Genomic DNA, 21,013 nt, shown 5'->3' on the forward strand with positions numbered 1-21,013 from the left:
TACAAGTAATATGCAGCTAAATTTATATGATACTAGTTTCCATTCAAAAATATATAGTTCAGTTAAGGACACTTATTACATACTGTATATGTCTAGTTTGTGTGCTAGCTCCTAGTAGCCTGTGTAGCCTACCATGTTTACATTTTGGAAATGACAATACTAAAATACAAGAAAACCTTGTGTGCTTATTGGGGGACTTAAAATGTCAACTGGCTGTCGAGCTTTGCACAAATTAACACACTGAAGGGCTGCTTGTGTTGGATATTTTAGATGTCAGACGATATAATTTAATTTTTTTTTTTTTTTTTTGCTGATATATTATCGAATTGGGACACACTTAATACTGTATTACGTTAAATGGTTATCATCAAAATTCTTTTGGTCTTTATCCATCACTGGTATCCTTCTGTGGCACTATTACCAACAAAGTAGTACTGTAGTTGCAACTATTCACAATATACTGTAAATATTTGGGACTGTAATAATAATGAAATAATCAGAATTAAAGAAATAAAAAGAAAAAAAGAAAACAATTCATCCTCAGGAATTTGAGCTTAAGGAGACAGAACACCTAAACGCTGTGGTGTACTCTTATGCAATCAAGTTCAGTTCATGAGGCCAGAATGTACAGTACCATAATCAAGATTAGAAGCACAACTATACTTCAATAAGCCCAAGAAAAACATATTTCATACAGTTCTGCAGTTATCTTAAATGAGTGCCTGTCATGCACAGGAGGAAGAGGACGGCCATACTTACAATATTGTCACTTATTTGGGAAGTGACTATTTTGTACACACGGAAGGAAAATGCTGAGACATGACAATACATGCAAACATGTTTGTTAAATCAGATATGGGGAAAACATGTCAATATAGTCCTGGCACAAAATGTATATGTTCTGAAAAGTATCATACATTTCAAAACAATGTTACTCAAAGAAGAAGTATTTCAAATCTTAGAACAACACAAAATAATGCAAATTGGCATCAGTTTTGCTGATTTAATTATACATGCTAGTATCATTAATGATTCAGTAAAGTCAGTGTTTCCCATACATTAATTTATTTATTTGTGGCGTGGCCACACATTGGTCGCTACCTTTTTTCCCCTTGCTCATAAACACATTACAACGTTTTAACAATTGGTCTGCCAGAGGAGGAGGGATTGACGTTGTCAACTTAGCGACTCTGTAGCTTTATTTAGCGAGTAATCAGAGCCTTCTAGCCACTCTTTATAAAAAATGACCAGCAACAAATGTAGAGAACAGCCTTTTGCCGACTCTGAAGACAAGAACCCGCCCTTCCCCATCTAAAAAGCACTCACAGGCAGCTCAGTTTTGTTTGTGAAATTAATAAAAGCAACACACACAAGCGATAAAACAAATATTTCTTTTGATTTTCATGTTTATACATACTTTTTGAAAATGCCACATGGCCAAATATAAACAAATTGCCCACTCCACGTCCACATCCCACCACTGCCATAAATACATTGCAGTGGTGTGGGAAACACTAAAAGTAGAGCCTTCATGTAGTGTACCTGCACCTTTAAAACCTTTAACCTTGGCAATAAAATACATTCAACATACACGTACACATGTTTGAAGAGAAAAATAATTACTTTAAAAACAAATCTGACTTTAAGTGATTGCAAACATGAAAAAAAAAAAAAAAAAAGTAATGCACACTTTACCTGCATCAAGTTTAGATTGACAGCAGAGCCATGAAAACAATTCGGAATGAATAAAATAGTCCAAAAACTACCACCACCAAACCTAGTAATTCAACATTCACTAACAACCTACAAAATAAAAACAAAAAAATGTACATTGAGTCTTGTCTTCTGCTACAGAAAATTGTTAACCTGCACACTCATTTTCTTCCGTCATCACTTTTCCATTCATGTAAAATATATAGAAAGATATAGAAAAGGGTAGAAATAAATCAACTGTGCTTCTTACTACTCCTTGTGGAAATGTGCAAATGACACCATGTGATGTTACTTTATGTATCTTATTAGAGTGTGTCCAAAACAAATAAACCATACCGGCCACAGAAATACATCCGAATTACTACATGACTTTGTTATGCTGTATTTAAAGATGACTGTAAATTGGCAACAGTGCCCAAAATATCAAGATGAGTCTTTATGCAGTATGATTGTATTCTTTTAATTGACAGATATGATCTCTGCTGCCCATATTTGTAAGTGGTGCATAGTTCTACATCATGATGTACATTGTACATCATGGCTACAGCTGTGATGTGTTGATTTGATTAATGGTCGTAAGTGCAACTACATGCAATTTCAGCCACGTGTGTGTGTGATAGATAAAAAAAGCCATTAATAAATGTCACCCAATTGACTGTGGACAGAAGCCAGAGGCAACAATCTGTGCGTGTGTGTGTGGTAATTTAAAAAAGTCAGGTATGTGATAAAAGATGTGTGCAGGTAAATTTTAAATACAAACCAACCAACCATTGTAGCAGATCTCTGCTTTGGTTGTAGACTCATGACTCAGTAGAATTTACTTTGTGCCTTTTTTCTATGCTCCTGAATCTCACACCTGAAGCTCCTAACAGATACATTAAGTATTTGAATTGAGTTGAATTTGGGTAGCAACACTAACAGGACGCAAGAATGGACCAACAAGGCTCACTTTCCCATTGGAAATGATGCACACTGAAGCAACACAAGTATTAAAGGGGCCACACCACACCGGCTATGTTTTCATAATTTTATGAACTCAAATGACTATAAAAAAAAACGGAGTAATCCCAGTTTCCAATTATTATATCATGAATAATCATCATTCACGGCTGTCTAAATTATTCAAATTTTCATGATTATTTTCATTATGCGCATGCACTAATGAAGTCCAAAATTTTTGCGTCATTAAATACAGACAAAAACACCTTTTATGACAGCCCAAATTATAATATATATTTTACACTAAAAACTGCATGATGGCTCAGACTCAAGCTGCCAATTTGCTTCGATAGATGACAACAAATGCTTTCATCCATCCTTCCATTTTCTACCACATGTTCCTTTTGGGGTGGCAGGGGGCTGGAGCCTATCCCAGCTGCACTCGGTCAGAAGGCAGGGTACACCCTGGACAAGTCGTCACCTCATTTGATGTCCCGGTCTGCTCTCTATGTGCACACGTACGTGCATGCACACGCACAGACCTATAACAATTTGTCTGCCAGGTGTTACACTTGGAGTTCAGGGAAAAGAAGTTCCAGCTCCTTCTGTGCTTCTTCATCCTGTGAAAAGTTGCATTATTTTAGTGCATTGCAGTGAAAAATATATCAAACCAAACTTTTTCAATATGTTTGGAGGTTCCCACCTCTTTTGAGACAGCTTGCATTGAACAAGCAGCTTCAAACATCTTCCTCGCCTTTTCTCTATGTCCCAAATCTCTGTAGCACTGTAACATAGAAAGAAAAAAGTGTGTGAGGGCTTCATGAGCTCAGACCACCTTAGTACCACAAAACATGCTAAATATGAACTTTTAGTAAACATTAGGTACAGGTTGAAAAGATTCAATTCAACAACAGCTTGGTTACCATTCTGCCTTTACAAAGAGCTATTTATGATTATTCTGAACAACATTGCAGCGGTCCTCAAAAATGTCTATTTTTGCAAAACATTGTGATTCATGACCACGAACGAAAGAGCCCTGGATCTTATTTTTAAAAAACGGAATGTACTTTTCACACTGTATGGAAATAAATCAGACACTGATCACATATGAGCAAACAAGTGTTATCTTTTTCACAGATTTCAATGAGATTAACAATTAAATTTGAAAACTCAATTTCTATGACTTTCACAAAGCCCAAAAAAAAAAGGCGTTCTCAGCCTCATTAGTAAACGAACCACATGAGCCCACCTTCACGAGAGGTGGGCGTGTCCAGATGCTAGATGGAAGAATATGAATAAGAGAAATGTGCGTAATTGCAGGCGCTTAGAAAAACACTTAAAGGGGAACTGCACTTTTTTTTTGGAATCGTGCCTATCGTTCACAACCATTGTGAGAGACAAGAACACACAACTTTTTTTATTTTAAAGATGATTTTTAAAAAACGGTTGCTAGATGCGGTTAATGGGAGTCAGTGTTTTAGCTTTCAAAGCCCTCTACAAAAACTTCAAAACCCTCCATCAACATTTTATAAACACATTGCAAGTAATTATATAACAGACACATTCATAAAAATGTGTAATATGCACAATATTTACTTTATTTTGGTCATTTTAAGCAATACCGGAACTTTTTTCTCGGGTGCATTTATTTCCGTTTTCATAGCAGTGCTCTTCCGACTTCCAGCAACGTGTGTTCCTAATTCCGGAAACAAACGCTAGTGTGTCCTAATCAGGGCAGACTTGGTAACAGACAACGAAGATGACTATTTTTTAATAAATGAAGATTTACAACCTTATTTTTTTTAAGATGAATATACAGAGGATGAACTACTGGTTATAGAAGCAAGCACAAACGGGGTGAAAGGCTGGAGCAGACAAAAGCCGAGAGAATGAGGTCGGCGTGACTTAGACGCTGTAAATGTGGAACTTTGAGCCAAGCTATGCCAAATTAATGGTGTGCTTACCCAAAATAAACTGTAAATGTCCCTGACCAGCTCAGCCAAACAGACAACAGTCTATCGAATAAGTCACTATAATATTATTCATTATACATGCAGCACATCACCGTACACTACAGTACTTAAGCTGTCGAGCTAGCTGTGTACAAACAAAACATGAAAACGAAATGTGAGCTAATACTTTAGCTAATACGTAGCTAGATAGCTGACCGCTAATGCCGTAGCATGGTGATGTGTTCCTCCGCTAACAAAACAGTTCCTGAGTGTTCGCTCTTACAATATCAATGTAATTGAAGTGGCGGTCAAAGTGTCCCAACTTGTCGGAATACATCCTCAGCCATCTACTGTCCAGGTGAGATGCATGATTAGAATAAACTTACAAGAGGCAAGGAAGCGAGGAAGCAGCAGACCACTCGAGAGACACGGCGCCACTTGAAGTAGTTAGTCTGTGTTAGCACTTATAATAACAATATCAATAAATCTTGGTTAATATTCAAGTCACGAAATGTAATCTGAGTATTGTTGGCGCTTTTTGAATGGTTATTTATTGGATTTTATGAGCAGAATAGTGGAGCTCCCACTGGCTCGGAGGTAAGCAGACTTTTATTTACGAGTTAGAATGCATTAAATCAAATACATCCGTTGTCATGTCTTTCATAATGATTGTGAGCGATGAAAATTCCCAAAAAATTACAGTTTTCCATTAAGCGCAAACGGGCGAATAAGGCCCGTTGCACACAAGCTATCTGTTGGAGTCCGCTGGTCGAAGCTGTCGGGACTGTGTTAGAATAATTATGTATAAGTTATCACACAACTCTTATGCTTAAAGGCCGTTGCTATAGTTATTATCTATTGTGCTCAAGTTGTACTTTTCTATCTGTGCAAAGGCACACAACTTGCAAGTTGTCTCGCAGCAGCAGTTTCTGTTTCCAGACCGTGCCTGCTAAACAGCCAAGGACGGACTTCAAGTACCTCAACGGAGATAAGACGACAGGACGCAGACAAAGCTGAGACAAGGTAAAATCACAAGGCCCCCAGCACATTCCGTTCTGAATAATCACGTATTGTGCTTGCTGAGCTGCTCACATGATATGTGTGACCACTACCTTTAGAGGCAGCCTCATTGATGTTAACTAGGGAACTCCTGAATAAATAGAGGAGCACGGGGGCTATACCTCAGAGCGTGGTGGGAGACTGTAACTGAGTGTGCAGCTCCAAACATTTCTCCCCATGAGCAAAATGTAACTCTGTCTCTGCCTGATTCCTTGCTTCTTGTCTTGTTTAATAGATAGTTCGGTGTTTGAACCTGACACCTGTGACGACCATCATAAAGGATAAAGATGGTTTTCTTGAACATGTGAAAGAATTGTCAACTATGAAATGGACTGATTAATAAGCAGCGTAGTGAGCTCAGTATTGAGACTTCCACCTCACTATAAACTTGTCTCTATGTTTCTTGCAACGCCCCTTCCAGTGTGCAAGCCATCCTTGGACAAGGGAAACAGTAAATCATTGTTAACTTTCTTATCACAGTTTTATTTAATAATGTATTTATAGGACCTCTTTCCTGTAAGTGACAGGAAAACATTTTGGTGCAGATTGAAGACATTTTGTTTTTTTAATCACTACCATGCAAATGGATCAGTCCATCCTAAAATCTCCATCAACAAATAGTCTCTTAAAACTAACAATGCTGATGAACATAATGACTTTTGGAAACACTTTTAAACGCTCTATTCTCCTGTGTGCCTTAAATCATTAAAGTGCTACAAAATTGTAGAAAAACCTCTAAAGTATTGCAGTTTTGCAAACTCATTTAAAAACGTTTTATGTACAGACCTTAGCAAGAAATGCATAGTTGAGTTTGGAATATCCTTGATGGATTTCTTCAGCCTGCAACAGAAACAAACATGATATCAAGTTACCTTCCAGATAGAAACCGTTTATCTGATTTCATTTCTGGAGGCCTTCACAATTGCAGTATACATTTCTGGAAGCACAAAAGCCTTTTTTGGCAGCTTTGTTTCCTTCTCTTGGGCTACATGTTACAACAGGGACCATCAAATTGATGGGTAAAGATAGATAAGATGCGAGGAAGAGGTTTGCACAGGAATATTAGCCAGAAGCAAAATTCATGTTTCTACTACATAAACATTCAAACAGTGAGAACACACATTAAGCCTGTCTAAACACAGAAGGATTGGCCCTTCAAAACTTGGCACAGGGGAAATTTGGGAGGCAACATGTAATGGAGCATTCGTCAAATGGGACACAAAAACTCAGTTAAAAAAGTGCACCAATATAATTTTCAACAGTCTTAATAAGTAAAAAACAAAAAAACAAAACAACAACATGTTTTTGGAATTACAATGGACCATCATACTTGGCTTTTCAATTGTTCAGATTTTATAATCTTACCTAAAAGAAATGATGGGAATGAAGCCTTAATTTTATTCAGCTTTAGTGGACTGCAAAAGACTTTGAAATCTCAGTTTCTGTTTTTTAATGAGAACACAGTGGTTCCTCGGTTATTGTATGCTCCGGTTTTTAATGTACAACCACATATTTTGCAGTGCCTGCGGATCATTTCCAGCAATTGCTGGGTTGCATACGACGTCACATCCGCTTTGCTTGGTCGTGGTGTAAATCACATGATGGTCAACAGGTTTGAGCGTATTGTTAAATTAAGTGAGAGACGCCGATAAGCCGGTTTGCTGTGCTATTCCAAGCGTTCAAATCAAAAGGTAGGAAATACCTTTTAATAGAATCTCGACAGAATTGGTTCATTAAAATAAAGTCAGGAAAATAACGAAAATGCGTAGAAAGAAATGGCTGTCAAAAATATCGCTTTCATCATCTTGTGGAGTGTAGTCGGACCATGCTCGTGTCTGCAACGATAACTTAGTCGAAGGTTTGTTTGAGCATTTGATTTGTTTGAGAAACATTCTGTGTTGCAATCGAGTTTATTCTCTACTATTCTGTACTTGGTCTTTTCGTGTCGTTCTTGTCATTCCTGGATCTAAATTGGATGTCAAAGTGTACCAACTTGCCGGAACACGTCCTCAGCCTTCTTCTGTCCAGGTGAGAGGCATTTATGATCTACAATAAACTTCCAAGGAGCAGGGAAGCGAGGAAACAGCAGACCACTCGATGATGTAAACATAGGGACACATGGGATTGATCACGTCACTGCTATAAATAGTTTGTCTGCGTTAACGCTTATATAACAATATCATCGTCTTTCATGAATAAATGCTTAATTTGTGGACCCCTTCAGATGTGAAGACATGATGTGCCTCCAATCTTTTCTTCTTTAAAACCCTTCAAGTGTCAAGGAAGTGTGGTTGAGACGAGCAATAATGTCTACTTTGGTGATGATGAATGGTTTAAATCTTTGGAAAATTGTTTTTCCTAAGAGTGTATGAATCCACTCCATACCATTTTAAATATTTTTTTTCATGATACCGCAAACAGGTTTTATACGGCCCGCGAGATGAGTTTGCTAAGTATAAAAATTAGCTGTATCTTTTGAATGAAATAAACTGCTGTTCTAAATGTGTCCACTGCATGTCGCAATAGCAATTCTTTGTATCCCCTGCCGGAGAGCATGCATGGCTTCAGAGGGGGCGCAGCTATGTGCCGTGTTAAGATAGGAGAAGCAGCGGCTGCACTTCCCGAGAGTCCTCAAGAAGTACAACCTGGACTCCAACCTGCTGCTGACCTTCTACCGCTCATCCATTGAGAGCCTGCTGACACTGCATCACAGCATGGTATGGCAGCTGCACCGCTGCAGACAGGGAGAGGCTCCAGAGAGTGGTAAAGGCAGCACAGCGGATCATCGGCTGTCCTCTCCCCTCCCTGATAGACATTTACACCTTCCGCTGCCTCAGCAGAGCTACCAACATGATCAAGGACAGCTCCCACCCTGGCTCTGACCTGTTTGACCTGCTGCCCTCAAGAAGGCGCTACAGGATCACTAGGTCTAAGACAAACAGACTCAAGAACAGTTTTTTCCCTAAAGCCATAACCACGGTGAACTCTCATACGCACTAAATTGTATAGTTTAGCACCTCTCTGTGTGCAATTTTTACTTTCCACTCACAGTCTGAATGCTTCAGTATGTATGTATATAGTATAATATTTAAACAACACATTCAGAACATTCGTTCTCAGGACTGTGCACCTTACCTCCTTTTGCACTATTTTTCTTTTTTTTTTCCTTCCTATGTTTTGCATATTTGTAGACTGTCGCACTGATACAGGAGTAGCTTTTAATCTCATGTCGGGTTACCGGTGCAAAGGATGCCGAGTGGATATGGTTAATAAGGTATGATTCCATTCCAAAGTGTGGGATCTTGTTTTCATCTTTTTTTAATGTTTTTTAGTTCCTAGGCCAGCTAATGGGACTTCTTGCAGTGGTGTTTTTTTGTTAACGAGGAGGGCGCTGATTAATTCAACTAAAGTGTTTGATAAGTTATATGTGGGTCATATATATGCTGTCAACTATTGTATCTTGTGTATTTTTGGAGTTCCATATATAAGGGGGTTAACATTGGCCGTGGGTATTAAATGGTTGTGTTTGTCCCATGTTATCTTGTTGGATTTTAGTAGAGACTTGAGTAATGTCTTCAAAGTCCTTTTATTTTCCTCTACGGGGTCTTTTTTTAATACTTTGTATGTGCCACTGTCTTGTAGCATTTTTTCCATCGGTGGTATGTGTCTGCATCCATGATGATTGTTGTCCGTCCTTTGTCTGCTGGGAGTATTTTTATTAAATTGTCCATTTTTAGTGCATGTATTGCTTTTTCCTCTTCTTTTAAAATGTTGCTTTGTGGGAGTTTGGATGCTTTTTAGATTACTGCTTCTGGGTCTTGAATTTCATTGCATGATAGTTCCGTTGCTAATATATATACTTCATATGGAATTGTTTTAGGTGTGATTGCAAAATTTTACGATCTTGATTAAACGGCCTTTTTTGGTTCCCTGAAAATGTGTTTTGATAAGGTGCAAATCCATTTTTCATTTAATTGATATGTGTGTTTGTTTTCATGTGTTTTTAATTTTCATAAGCTTGTCTAATTTTTCTATTTGCCGTTGTTTTGTGATATTAAATTCCTGTTCATATGACCGTTCCAAGTGTGTGGTGATTGCCTTGTCCATGTAGCGATCTATGTTGTATTTTGATTTAATTATGTCCATTTGTTTCCTTTATTTCAATGTTGATAATGTCAATTTTGTTTGCCGTCGTCCTAATTCACTCTCTAATGAGGGCCTTTTTTGCTTTATCTGTGATATTTTTTGCATTTTTAGTTGAGATGGGACTTCTGATGTTTAAAATAAACTTGCAGGTGTTATTCCTTCTTATTTGCATCAGGGGCTCAAATCTCAGGTGATTATATTTGGCAGGCAAGCTTCTTTCAAAGTCCTTCCATACGGCGGACAGCGGTGACACTGTCATGTGCGTATCTTCCTTGAATAAGCTGTTTTTAGACATTTCAAACCAGGAAGCTACAACAGCTCTGACGAAGGCTGAAGTGTCAGTCAAAACTGTCAGCTGGTAAGAAACCTCTTTTACACACACACAAAATAAATATCTTCATCTGAAGACAAGAATTTGCACCTGAGTTATAATGGGGTCAAATTGTTTTGCAAGTGCCAGCACTTTGATAAAGAAGCTGAGAAACACTATTGAATTCAAGGAATAACTTCCCAAAAGTACGAATGTGGCGTCCATGTGGCTTATTCCTCTTCGCCTCCCTCTCCGCTCATCGTTGTCTTCACCAACAACTGAGCTCAAGATGAAGACTCTTGCCGACAAGTGTCTTAAATTAAGGTAAATTTAATGCTAAAATTTTATTTACCCATTTCATTCATCATTTACATATATTTCATATTGTTTTCTGCATGGATACAGGATATTTCGGATGCAAACCAACTGATATAAACTAAGAATGATTTGAGTGTTTGCAAAAGCAAATTAAGACAAGGTCAACCTATGGAATGATTTAGAATTAGAAATGAAGTTATGAAAAACACTTAATAAATTAAAAAAATATATTTAAAAACACCATACAAAAATATAAAACAGAATCATTAACATATTTGTGCACATAAACTGCTCACTGTATGTAAAATTTGTTTTGTACTATTATTTTTTTTAATGAATGGATGACAAATAAAAAAAATAAAAATAAAAAAAGGTGGTTTCAGCTTACATATTTGGTCAAAGAAGTTAAGTTTGCTTTTTAACATGTCCTGTATGTCATATAATGTTGCTTATTGATGTGTGTAATGATGTAGTACTGTACATACATTTTGACTGAACTTACATAGGAACATAAACATAGGATATAAAATATTACTATGAAATAATGTAAAAAAACAACAGCAGGCCTTTTATGAAGCAATTTGTATTGTCTGTGGAGCTGAGATTGGGAGGGCTGATATGTTTTAACTGAATTGACAAATTACGCAGTAGAATTCTGACTAGTATATGTATATAGGTAAAAACCCAACCTTTAGAAAATTTGCCAATGCGTCTTCAATTGAGGCACTGGGAGGCTCCCCAAATAATGCAGCAGCAACTTTCCTCTCGATCCAGGATAATTGAGCCACCTGCAAAAAACAAATTTAGTTACAGTAAACATTTTGTGACTAAAACTTTTAGGCTGAAATGTATTAATTTAAAACATCTATTTCCATTCATACATCAATTTTCTCAACCGTTTATCCTCATTAGCGTCAAGGGTACACTGGAGCCTATCCCAGCTGACTTTGGGTGAAAGGCAGGGTGCACCCTGGACATATATATATATATATATATATATATATATATATATATATATATATATATATATATATATATATATATATATATATGTATATATATAAAAAACTATATTTAGACTGGACTATATATATATATATATATATATATATATATATATATATATATATATATATATATATATATATATATATATATATATATATATATATATACATATATATATATATATATATATATATATATATATATATATATATATATATATATATATATATATATATATATATATACATATACATATATATATATATATATATATATATATATATATATATATATATATATATATATATATATATATATATAAATATATATATATGTATATGTATATATAGTCCAGTCTAAATATAGTTTTTTATATACTGGACTATATATACATATATATATATATATATATATATATATATATATATATATATATATATATATATATATATATATATATATATATATATATATATATATATATATATATATATATATATATATATATATATATATATAGTCCAGTCTAAATATAGTTTTTATATATATATATATATACAGTGGGGCAAAAAAGTATTTAATCAGCCACCGATTGACAATCAATGGGTGGCTGACTAAATACTTTTTTGCCCCACTGTATATATATATATATATATATATATATATATATATATATATATATATATATATATATATATATATATATATATATATATATATATATATATATATATATATATATATATATATATATATATATATATATAAATACACACACACTACCGTTCAAAAGTTTGGGGTCACATTGAAATGTCCTTATTTTTGAAGGAAAAGCACCGTACTTTTCAATGAAGATAACTTTAAACTAGTCTTAACTTTAAAGAAATACACTCTATACATTGCTAATGTGGTAAATGACTATTCTAGCTGCAAATGTCTGGTTTTTGGTGCAATATCTACATAGGTGTATAGAGGCCCATTTCCAGCAACTATCACTCCAGTGTTCTAATGGTACAATGTGTTTGCTCATTGGCTCAGAAGGCTAATTGATGATTAGAAAACCCTTGTGCAATCATGTTCACACATCTGAAAACAGTTTAGCTCGTTACAGAAGCTACAAAACTCACCTTCCTTTGAGCAGATTGAGTTTCTGGAGCATCACATTTGTGGGGTCAATTAAACGCTCAAAATGGCCAGAAAAAGAGAACTTTCATCTGAAACTCGACAGTCTATTCTTGTTCTTAGAAATTAAGGCTACTCCACAAATTGTTGTCCTTTTCAGGGGTGCTGGAGCCTATCTCAGCTGCATTTGGTCGGAAGGCGGCCACCTCATCACAGGGCCAACACAGATAGACAGACAACATGCACACTCACATTCACACACTAGGGCCAATTTAGTGTTGCCAATCAACCTATCCCCAGGTGCATGTCTTTGGAGGTGGGAGGAAGCCGGAGTACCTGGAGGGAACCCACACAGCCACGGGGAGAATATCCAAACTCCACACAAAAAGACCCAGAACCCAGAACCTTCGTACACTGTGCTATATATATATATATATATATATATATATATATATATATATATATATATATATATATATATATATATATATATATATATATATATATATATATATATATATATATATATATCCATTGAATAATGGACATAAATTCCTTGAAGATATTCAACAGGAACATTTAGGTCCCGTTTACACTACGGCTAAGGTTATCCAGGGTAAATCACACCTAACCTTATCTGTGTCCACACACAACAATGCCACCGTTTAAGACCCCCGCCCCCTCCGTCCGCAGGTGCAACGCGACCTTACAATTTGACTTTATTTTATTGTCATTCAAATTTCAACTTTACAGTACAGATAAGAACAACATTTTGTTGCATTAGCTCGTTGTAGTGCAGGATAAAAGAAACGGCGGCATTTCTGGGTGTTGTTGATAAATGGCTTTCGCTTTGCTAGTAGAGTTTTAACTTGTATGTAGCGGCGAGCTGTAGTTATTTACACTGGTTTTCTGAAGTGTTCCTGAGCCCATGTGGTGATATCCTTTACACACTGATGTCGGTTTTTGATGCAGTACCGCTTGATGGATCAAAGGTCCGTAATATCATCGCTTACGTGCAGTGATTTCTCCAGATTCTCTGAACTTTTTGATGATATTACGGACCGTAGATGGTGAAATCCCTAAATTCCTTGCAATAGCTCGTTGAGAAATGTTGTTCTTAAACTCTTCGACAATTTGCTCACGCATTTGTTCACAAAGTGGTGATCCTTGCCCCATCCTTGCTTGCGAATGACTGAGCATTTCATGGAAGCTGATTTTAAACCCAATCATGGCACCCACCGGTTCCCAGTTAGCCTGTTCACCTGTGAGATGTTCCAAATAAGTGTTTGATGAGCATTCTTCAACTTTCTCATTTTTTTTAGTTACTTGTGCCAGCTTTTGGCTGTCAATTGGCTACTCACATTGGAAGGTGCAGTTTCACTTAAAGGGGAACTGCACTTTCTTTTTTTTTTGCCTATCGTTCACAATCATTATGAAAGACAAGAACACATTATACATATTATTTTTTTAAGATTTTAAAGACAATAAAAAACGCTTAAAAGATGCAGCTAATGGGAGTCACCATTGTAGACTTAAAACCCTCTAAAACAACATCAAAATCCTGCAGCAACGTTTTATATACACAGTGCAAGTCTGTATATAATGTAGTAACAGACACGTTCATAACAGAATGTAATATGTTCAATATTAACCAAATTTTGATCATTTTAATCATTTACGGGACTGATTTATTCCGCGCATTGATTTATTTTTACATAGCAGCACATGTCTGACTTCTGGCAACATGTGTGTTCCTACTTCCGGAATCAAACAACTGTGTGTTCTGATCATGGCAGACAACAAAGATTATTAGTTTTGGAAAAATGAGGATTCACAACCTTATACTTTTAAAGCTAAATATACTGCTGCTGAAAACGATTTTGACCCTATATTATATGGAACTTGGAGCCAAGCTATTTCGACATAAATGGCGTGCTTACCTAAAATCAGCAGGAAACGTCCCCGGTCAGCTGGCCCAAACGAACAACTGTTCATCGAGTGAGTCACTTTAATATTGATCACGATACAAGCAGCACGTCATGCGTGTTAGTACAACCACAGTACATACGGTCTCTGGCGAGCTCAGCTGTGTACAAACAAAACATGAAATGTGCGCTAATACTTTACAGATATTGTAATATGATTGTTCATGTTTTTCAGTCAGTAAAAAAGGGAGTTGTATCGCTGTGCTGCGCATTACAAGCTCAATACGTTTCATGCTGACGTAGAAACTAGCTTGTATCTTTTGCCGCAGCTAGCTTTTACGGCTAATACTGTAGCATGGCGATGTGTTACTACACTAGAAAAAGAGATCCTCAGTGTTTGCTCTCACAATAACAATGTCGCTACAGCTTGGTTATTATAAGGGTTATGGAACATAAATAAAGTATTATTGCCGGTTTTTGAATGCATTTTTAAGTGATTTAGAGGTAGAATTCATAGCTCTTATTAGCTGCATTGCTAGCCAGAACAAGCTGATTTTTATATGTTAGACAGCAAAAAACATCTTGTCTCTCATAAGGATTGTGAACGATAGGCAAAATTCCAAATAAAGTGCAGTTCCCCTTTAAGCTATGAATATAGTGTTTTATACAGTTACCAACTGTCAAACAAATCAAGAAGACACTAACAAAAAAGTAACATGTTCGCCTTGTTTTGATCTGTGCCAAAAACTCAGAATTGACAGACATGCGTATAGACGTACAGCACCATGCGTATTAACACATTGTTAATTCGTTTGGGTCAGTGGTAGTCTAAAGATTGACTTTCCTGCAGTCAGAGTGGTGTCGATTGGTGTGAATATGAGTGTGGATGCTTGTCTGTCTGTCTGTCTTTTTGATTGACTGGTGTCCAGGCCAGGTTGCGGCCTTTCTTTCACTGGCATAGGGTCAAGCATCTCAGTGACCCTGAAGAAGACTGAACCACTTAAAACAGGCACAGTGAGGTGTGAAAGGCCAATAACTTCTAGTGGTTACATTCAATTCAATTCAAACAACTTTATTAATCCCTCAAGGGGCAATTCATTTTGAGCAGCAGGTTGTCATAGTTTGCAATGTTTACACATGGCCCACAATAAATAAATAGTCAAGAAATACATAAAAAGTACAACAATACAAGCCTCTGAAGAATTTATAAGTTTAGGAGTTTGAGTGCAGATGGTAATATTTGGAAAAGCAATTTTTTTTTAACATATTGGAATGGCATAACGTTGCCCTGAAGGCAACAGAGAGAATTCACCCGCAAGGACATGGCTCGGGGAGGCTAAAATGCTCTTTGCTTTTCGGAGTATTTGGTGGTTGCAGAAAAAGTTTAAGTCTCTAAGTTTTACTACGGTAATTCTAGAGCAAGACTTAACAATACTAGTCAGGCTGTTTCGGTCTTTGACTGAAAGACAGTGAAACCAACAAATTAAAGAAAAACACACAAGACTCTCAATAAATTATTGATAAAAACGACAGAGTACAACAGGCCTGACAGATAAATAATCTAGTTTCCTGAGAAGATTAATTCTCTGTTGTGCTCGCTTCACTATAGAATCTGTGTTCACATCAAACTTGAGCTGGTCGTCAGCAATGGTTCCCAAGTACTTATATTATGAAACAATGTCAACTTTTCGGTTATGTATGATGCACTCCATAGAAATTCCCTTGTTATGTCTAAAATCAATAATGAATTATTTTGTTTTAGGTACATTTAAATCCAAAAAGTTACAGTCACACCAGGAGATAAAATCAGTTAGGGCGCTCTCATGCTTTGATTGTGAACCATAGTGGGGACAGCAGTACCGTCTTTTCAGAGAATTTAATCAGATAGCTGTCCTCCAGCCTACTCCTGCATTCATCCGTATACATAATAAGAAGTAAGGGTGAAAGGACCCATCCTTGGGGTGAACCTGTGGAGATGGCTAGAGTCAGAGAGACAGCTGTTTACGGAGACTCATTGCTCTCTGCCAGTTAAAAGGTCTAAAATCCATAGCACACGCTGGGGAGACAATTCAAATTTAGACACAAGGCTCTCTATTAAGAGATGTGGCTGCATTGTATTAAAAGAGAAATCAGCGAACATAAGAGCCTGGCATGGGCTTGTGGCTTCTCTAAGTGTTTGCAGAGGGGGTTACATCCAAATGTAAATAATCAAATGTATTTCTAATGTATATACTTGTTCTTATGCTATCTGAACTCACTATGTTCTCTGCTTGCTGTACATATCCTACCAAGTCAGACCTACACAGTTTCAATGCCCATTTCTCTGATGATGCAATTGTTGATGACTAAAGTGCTGTTATCAACCAAACCCTCCTCATCCCACCCCCCGGATTGTAAATAATGTAAATAATTCAATGTATATACTCCATACATGCCAACCCTCCCGAATTTTCCGGGAGACTCCTGAATTTCAGTGCCTCTCCCGAAAATCTCCCGGGACAACCATTCTCCCGAATTTCTCCCGATTTCCAGCCAGATTTAAGGCATGCCCCCTCCAGGTCCGTGCGGACCTGAGTGAGGACAGCCTGTCGTCACGTCCGCTTGGCCAACCAAAAATTAACCACAGAACACTATACCGTATAGTGCTCTGTGGTTACTTTTTGGTTGGCCAAGGATTTACGTTGTATTGCGCACCCTGAAGTATGAAGTAAAGAGACGTAACGGTAACTTCGTCACCTCGACAGGCTGGTTAACTAAATCCTTAAAAAAAATTACATTAACGACAAAATAGAGGAAAACACAAATAAGCCACGTGAGCTCTGGAAAATTCTCAACAACCAGCTTCCTGGTTGCAGCCAGAAACTTAAAACCAGACTCACCAACATCAGCATCAAGGAGGGTGACTCCCTCATTACAGACAAAATGCAGGTCGCTAGCAGACTTAACACCTTTTTCACCAGCATAGCCACAACTCTTGTCAACAAGCTGTCCCACCACTCTGGTCGCTTTGGTGTAGAACACATTAAAGCCTTCTACAGAAAGCTAGGAGTAGCCAACAATGATTTCAAATTAGAAATGGTCACAGCTGATGAGGTGTTTAAAAAATTGAGCACGCTGCACCCAAACAAGGCTACCGGCCTTGATAATATTCCCTCCAGATTCTTCAGGGACTCTGCCTCCATCATTGCCCCGATCACCACGCACATAATAAACCTATCAATTACACAAGGCCAAGTACCAAAAGATTTTAAGATAGCAAGAGTAACTCCCCTCTTTAAAAAAGGAAGCAAATTGGAACCTGGCAACTACCGACCTGTTTCTATTCTCAGTTCCATTTCGAAAGTAATGGAGAAAATAGTTTATGAACAGGTCGATAGTTACCTTGCCCCTAATAAACTCATGTACAAATTCCAATCCGGCTTCAGAACTAACCACTCCACTGACACATGCCTTCTCTATCTGACTGACCACATCAAACATGAGGTGGACGCGGGCAAATACTGCGGCATGGTCATGCTGGACCTTCAGAAGGCCTTTGACACAGTTAACCACGCTATACTGTTGGATAAGCTTAAAGCAATCGGATTTAACAAAACCTCATGGAGCTGGATGCAATCTTACTTGGAGGGAAGGGAGCAGGTGGTAGAGGTAAACGGCACCGTGTCCCCCCCCCCCCCCCTCTCAGTGAGCTGTGGAGTCCCCCAAGGCAGTATATTGGGACCTTTACTGTTCCTAATATACATAAACGACTTGTCATCAGCATGCGACTGTGAATTGTTTTTGTTTGCAGATGACTAGGCCTTGCTGGTATCAGACAGGGACAAGTCACAGGTGGAGAAAATCCTCAGTGCTGAGCTCTGTAGAACTTGCACCTGGCTCGCTGACAACAAGCTATCCATACACTTGGGTAAAACGGAATCCATCCTATTTGGGTCCCACATCAACCTTAAGAAAGTCAATGACTTCACTATAAAAGTGGGTGACATTGTTATCACTAGGAAAGATGAGGTCACCTTTCTAGGTTCCATTCTAGAGGCTAACCTTTCCTGTGATAAAATGTCAACCAAGGTAATCAAAAAGGTTAACCAACGAACGAGATTTCTCTACAGAATCTCCTCTCTGGTCAACAAAAGCACCATGAGGATTCTGGTGGGAACTCTCGTTCAACCCTTTTTCGATTACGCATGCACCTCCTGGTACCCTAGCACCTCCAAAACCCTCAAATCTAAACTCCAAACATCCCAGAACAAGCTAGTCAGGTTACTTCTAGACCTCCACCCCAGATCCCACCTTACTGAAGTGGGCTGGCTCAATGTGGAGGACAGAGTAAAACAACTTGCACTGAGCCTAGTCTATAAAATCCACTACATCTCCCTGATACCGAAGTACATGTCAAACTACTTCCTTAACGTAAATGACCGCCATTACCACAACACCAGGGGGAGCTCCACTAACCACGCTAAACCCAGATTCCGAACTAACAAAGGTCTTAACTCATTCTCTTTCTATGCCACATCAATGTGGAATGCGCTCCCAACAGGTATAAAAGAAAGGGCATCTCTATCCTCCTTCAAAACCGCAATAAAAGTTCACCTCCAGGCAGCTACAACCCTAAACTAACACCCTCCCCGGATTGCTAATAATCAAATGTAAACAATCAAATGCAGATACTTTTTCTTATGCCTTCTGATCTTTCTCTCTCTCTCTCTCTCTCTCTCTCTCTCTCTCTCTCTCTCTCTCTCTCTCTCTCTCTCTCTCTCTCTCTCTCTCTCTCTCTCTCTCTCTCTCTCTCTATGTCCACTACTTGCTGTCCATATCCTACCCCCCCTCCACACCCCTGATTGTAAATAATTTTAAATAATTCAATGTGATTATCTTGTGTGATGACTGTATTATGATGATAGTATATATCTGATAGTATATATCTGTATCATGAATCAATTTAAGTGGACCCCGACTTAAACAAGTTGAAAAACGTATTCGGGTGTTACCATTTAGTGGTCAATTGTACAGAATATGTACTTCACTGTGCAACCTACTAATAAAAGTCTCAATCAATCAATCAAAAGCCTGGTTATTGACTCCAACGCAGAATATTACACTGCCCATACCTACGCTCCTTCAAAGGCTGTGCTACTGGCTGCAAAGCATTGCACTTTCAAATACAACAATGAGTAGAGAGGAGTGTTATGTGTGTATATGTGTAAATAACCATGAATTAAAAATTATAAAATTTACCATGAATTGATTTACGTGGACCCCGACTTAAACAACTTGAAAAACTTATTGGGGTGTTACCATTTAGTGGTCAATTGTACGGAATATGTACTGTACTGTGCAATCTACTAATAAAAGTTTCAATCAATCAATCAATGAGTATAAAAAAACTTTGCTTCATCTACACCTCTCTATGCTTGATAGGCAAATTGGAGTGGATCAAGTCCCTCAATAGAACACACGACCAGGCCTTTAAAGGCCTACTGAAATGAATTTTTTTTTATTCAAACGGGGATAGCAGATCCATTCTATATGTCATACTTGATCATTTCGCGATATTGCCATATTTTTGCTGAAAGGATTTGGTAGAGAACATCGGCGATAAAGTTCGCAACTTTTGGTCGCTGATAAAAAAAGCCTTGCCTGTACCGGAAGTAGCGTGACGTCGCAGGTTGAAGGGCTCCTCACATTTCCCCTTTGTTTACACCAGCAGCGAGAGCGATTCGGACCGAGAAAGCGACGATTACCCCATTAATTTGAGCGAGGATGAAAGATTTGTGGTTGAGGAACGTGAGAGTGAAGGACTAGAGTGCAGTGCAGGACGTATCTTTTTTCGCTCTGACCATAACTTAGGTAAAAGGGCTCTTTGGATTCCACACTTTCTCCTTTTTCTATTGTGGATCACGGATTTGTATTTTAAACCACCTCGGATACTATATCCTCTTGAAAATGAGAGTCGAGAACGCGAAATGGACATTCACAGTGACTTTTATCTCCACGACAATACATCCGTGAAGCACTTTAGCTACGGAGCTAACGTGATAGCATCGTGCTTAAATGCACATAGAAACAAAATAAATAAGCCCCTGACTGGAAGGATAGACAGAAGATCAACAATACTACTATCAGGAGACACAGAACCAAACACTGGACCTGTAACTACACGGTTAATGCTGTGCCGCCTATCGAAGCCTAGCAATGCTGTTGCTAACCACGCCATTGAAGCTAACTTAGCTACGGGACCTCGTCAGAGCTATGATAAAAACATTAGCGCTCCACCTACGCCAGCCCTCATCTGCTCATCAACACCCGTGCTCACCTGCGTTCCAGCGATCGACGGCGCGACGAAGGACTTCACCCAATCATCGATGCGGTCGGCGGCTAGCGTCGGATAGCGCGTCTGCTATCCAAGTCAAAGTCCTCCTGGTTGTGTTGCTGCAGCCAGCCGCTAATACACCAATCCCACCTACAGCTTTCTTCTCTGCAGTCTCCATTGTTCATTAAAGGCCTACTGAAAGCAACTA

At 37.8% G+C, this 21,013-nt stretch overlaps 1 protein-coding gene across 1 annotated transcript in view; it reads right to left on the reverse strand.

The window, feature by feature from the left end:
• Positions 1 to 1,015: 1,015 nt before the first annotated feature.
• The window catches only part of LOC133657425 (regulator of microtubule dynamics protein 2), a 113,886-nt gene continuing 93,888 nt past the window's right edge, over positions 1,016 to 21,013 (reverse strand). The window contains 4 exon segments of the mRNA XM_062058741.1: positions 1,016 to 3,272; positions 3,356 to 3,436; positions 6,450 to 6,503; positions 11,127 to 11,225. Coding sequence (XP_061914725.1) covers positions 3,219 to 3,272; positions 3,356 to 3,436; positions 6,450 to 6,503; positions 11,127 to 11,225 — 288 coding nt within the window. The 3' untranslated portion in view covers positions 1,016 to 3,218.

The sequence above is a fragment of the Entelurus aequoreus genome, linkage group LG09, assembly GCF_033978785.1.
Source record: "Entelurus aequoreus isolate RoL-2023_Sb linkage group LG09, RoL_Eaeq_v1.1, whole genome shotgun sequence".
NCBI classification, from domain to species: domain Eukaryota; kingdom Metazoa; phylum Chordata; class Actinopteri; order Syngnathiformes; family Syngnathidae; genus Entelurus; species Entelurus aequoreus.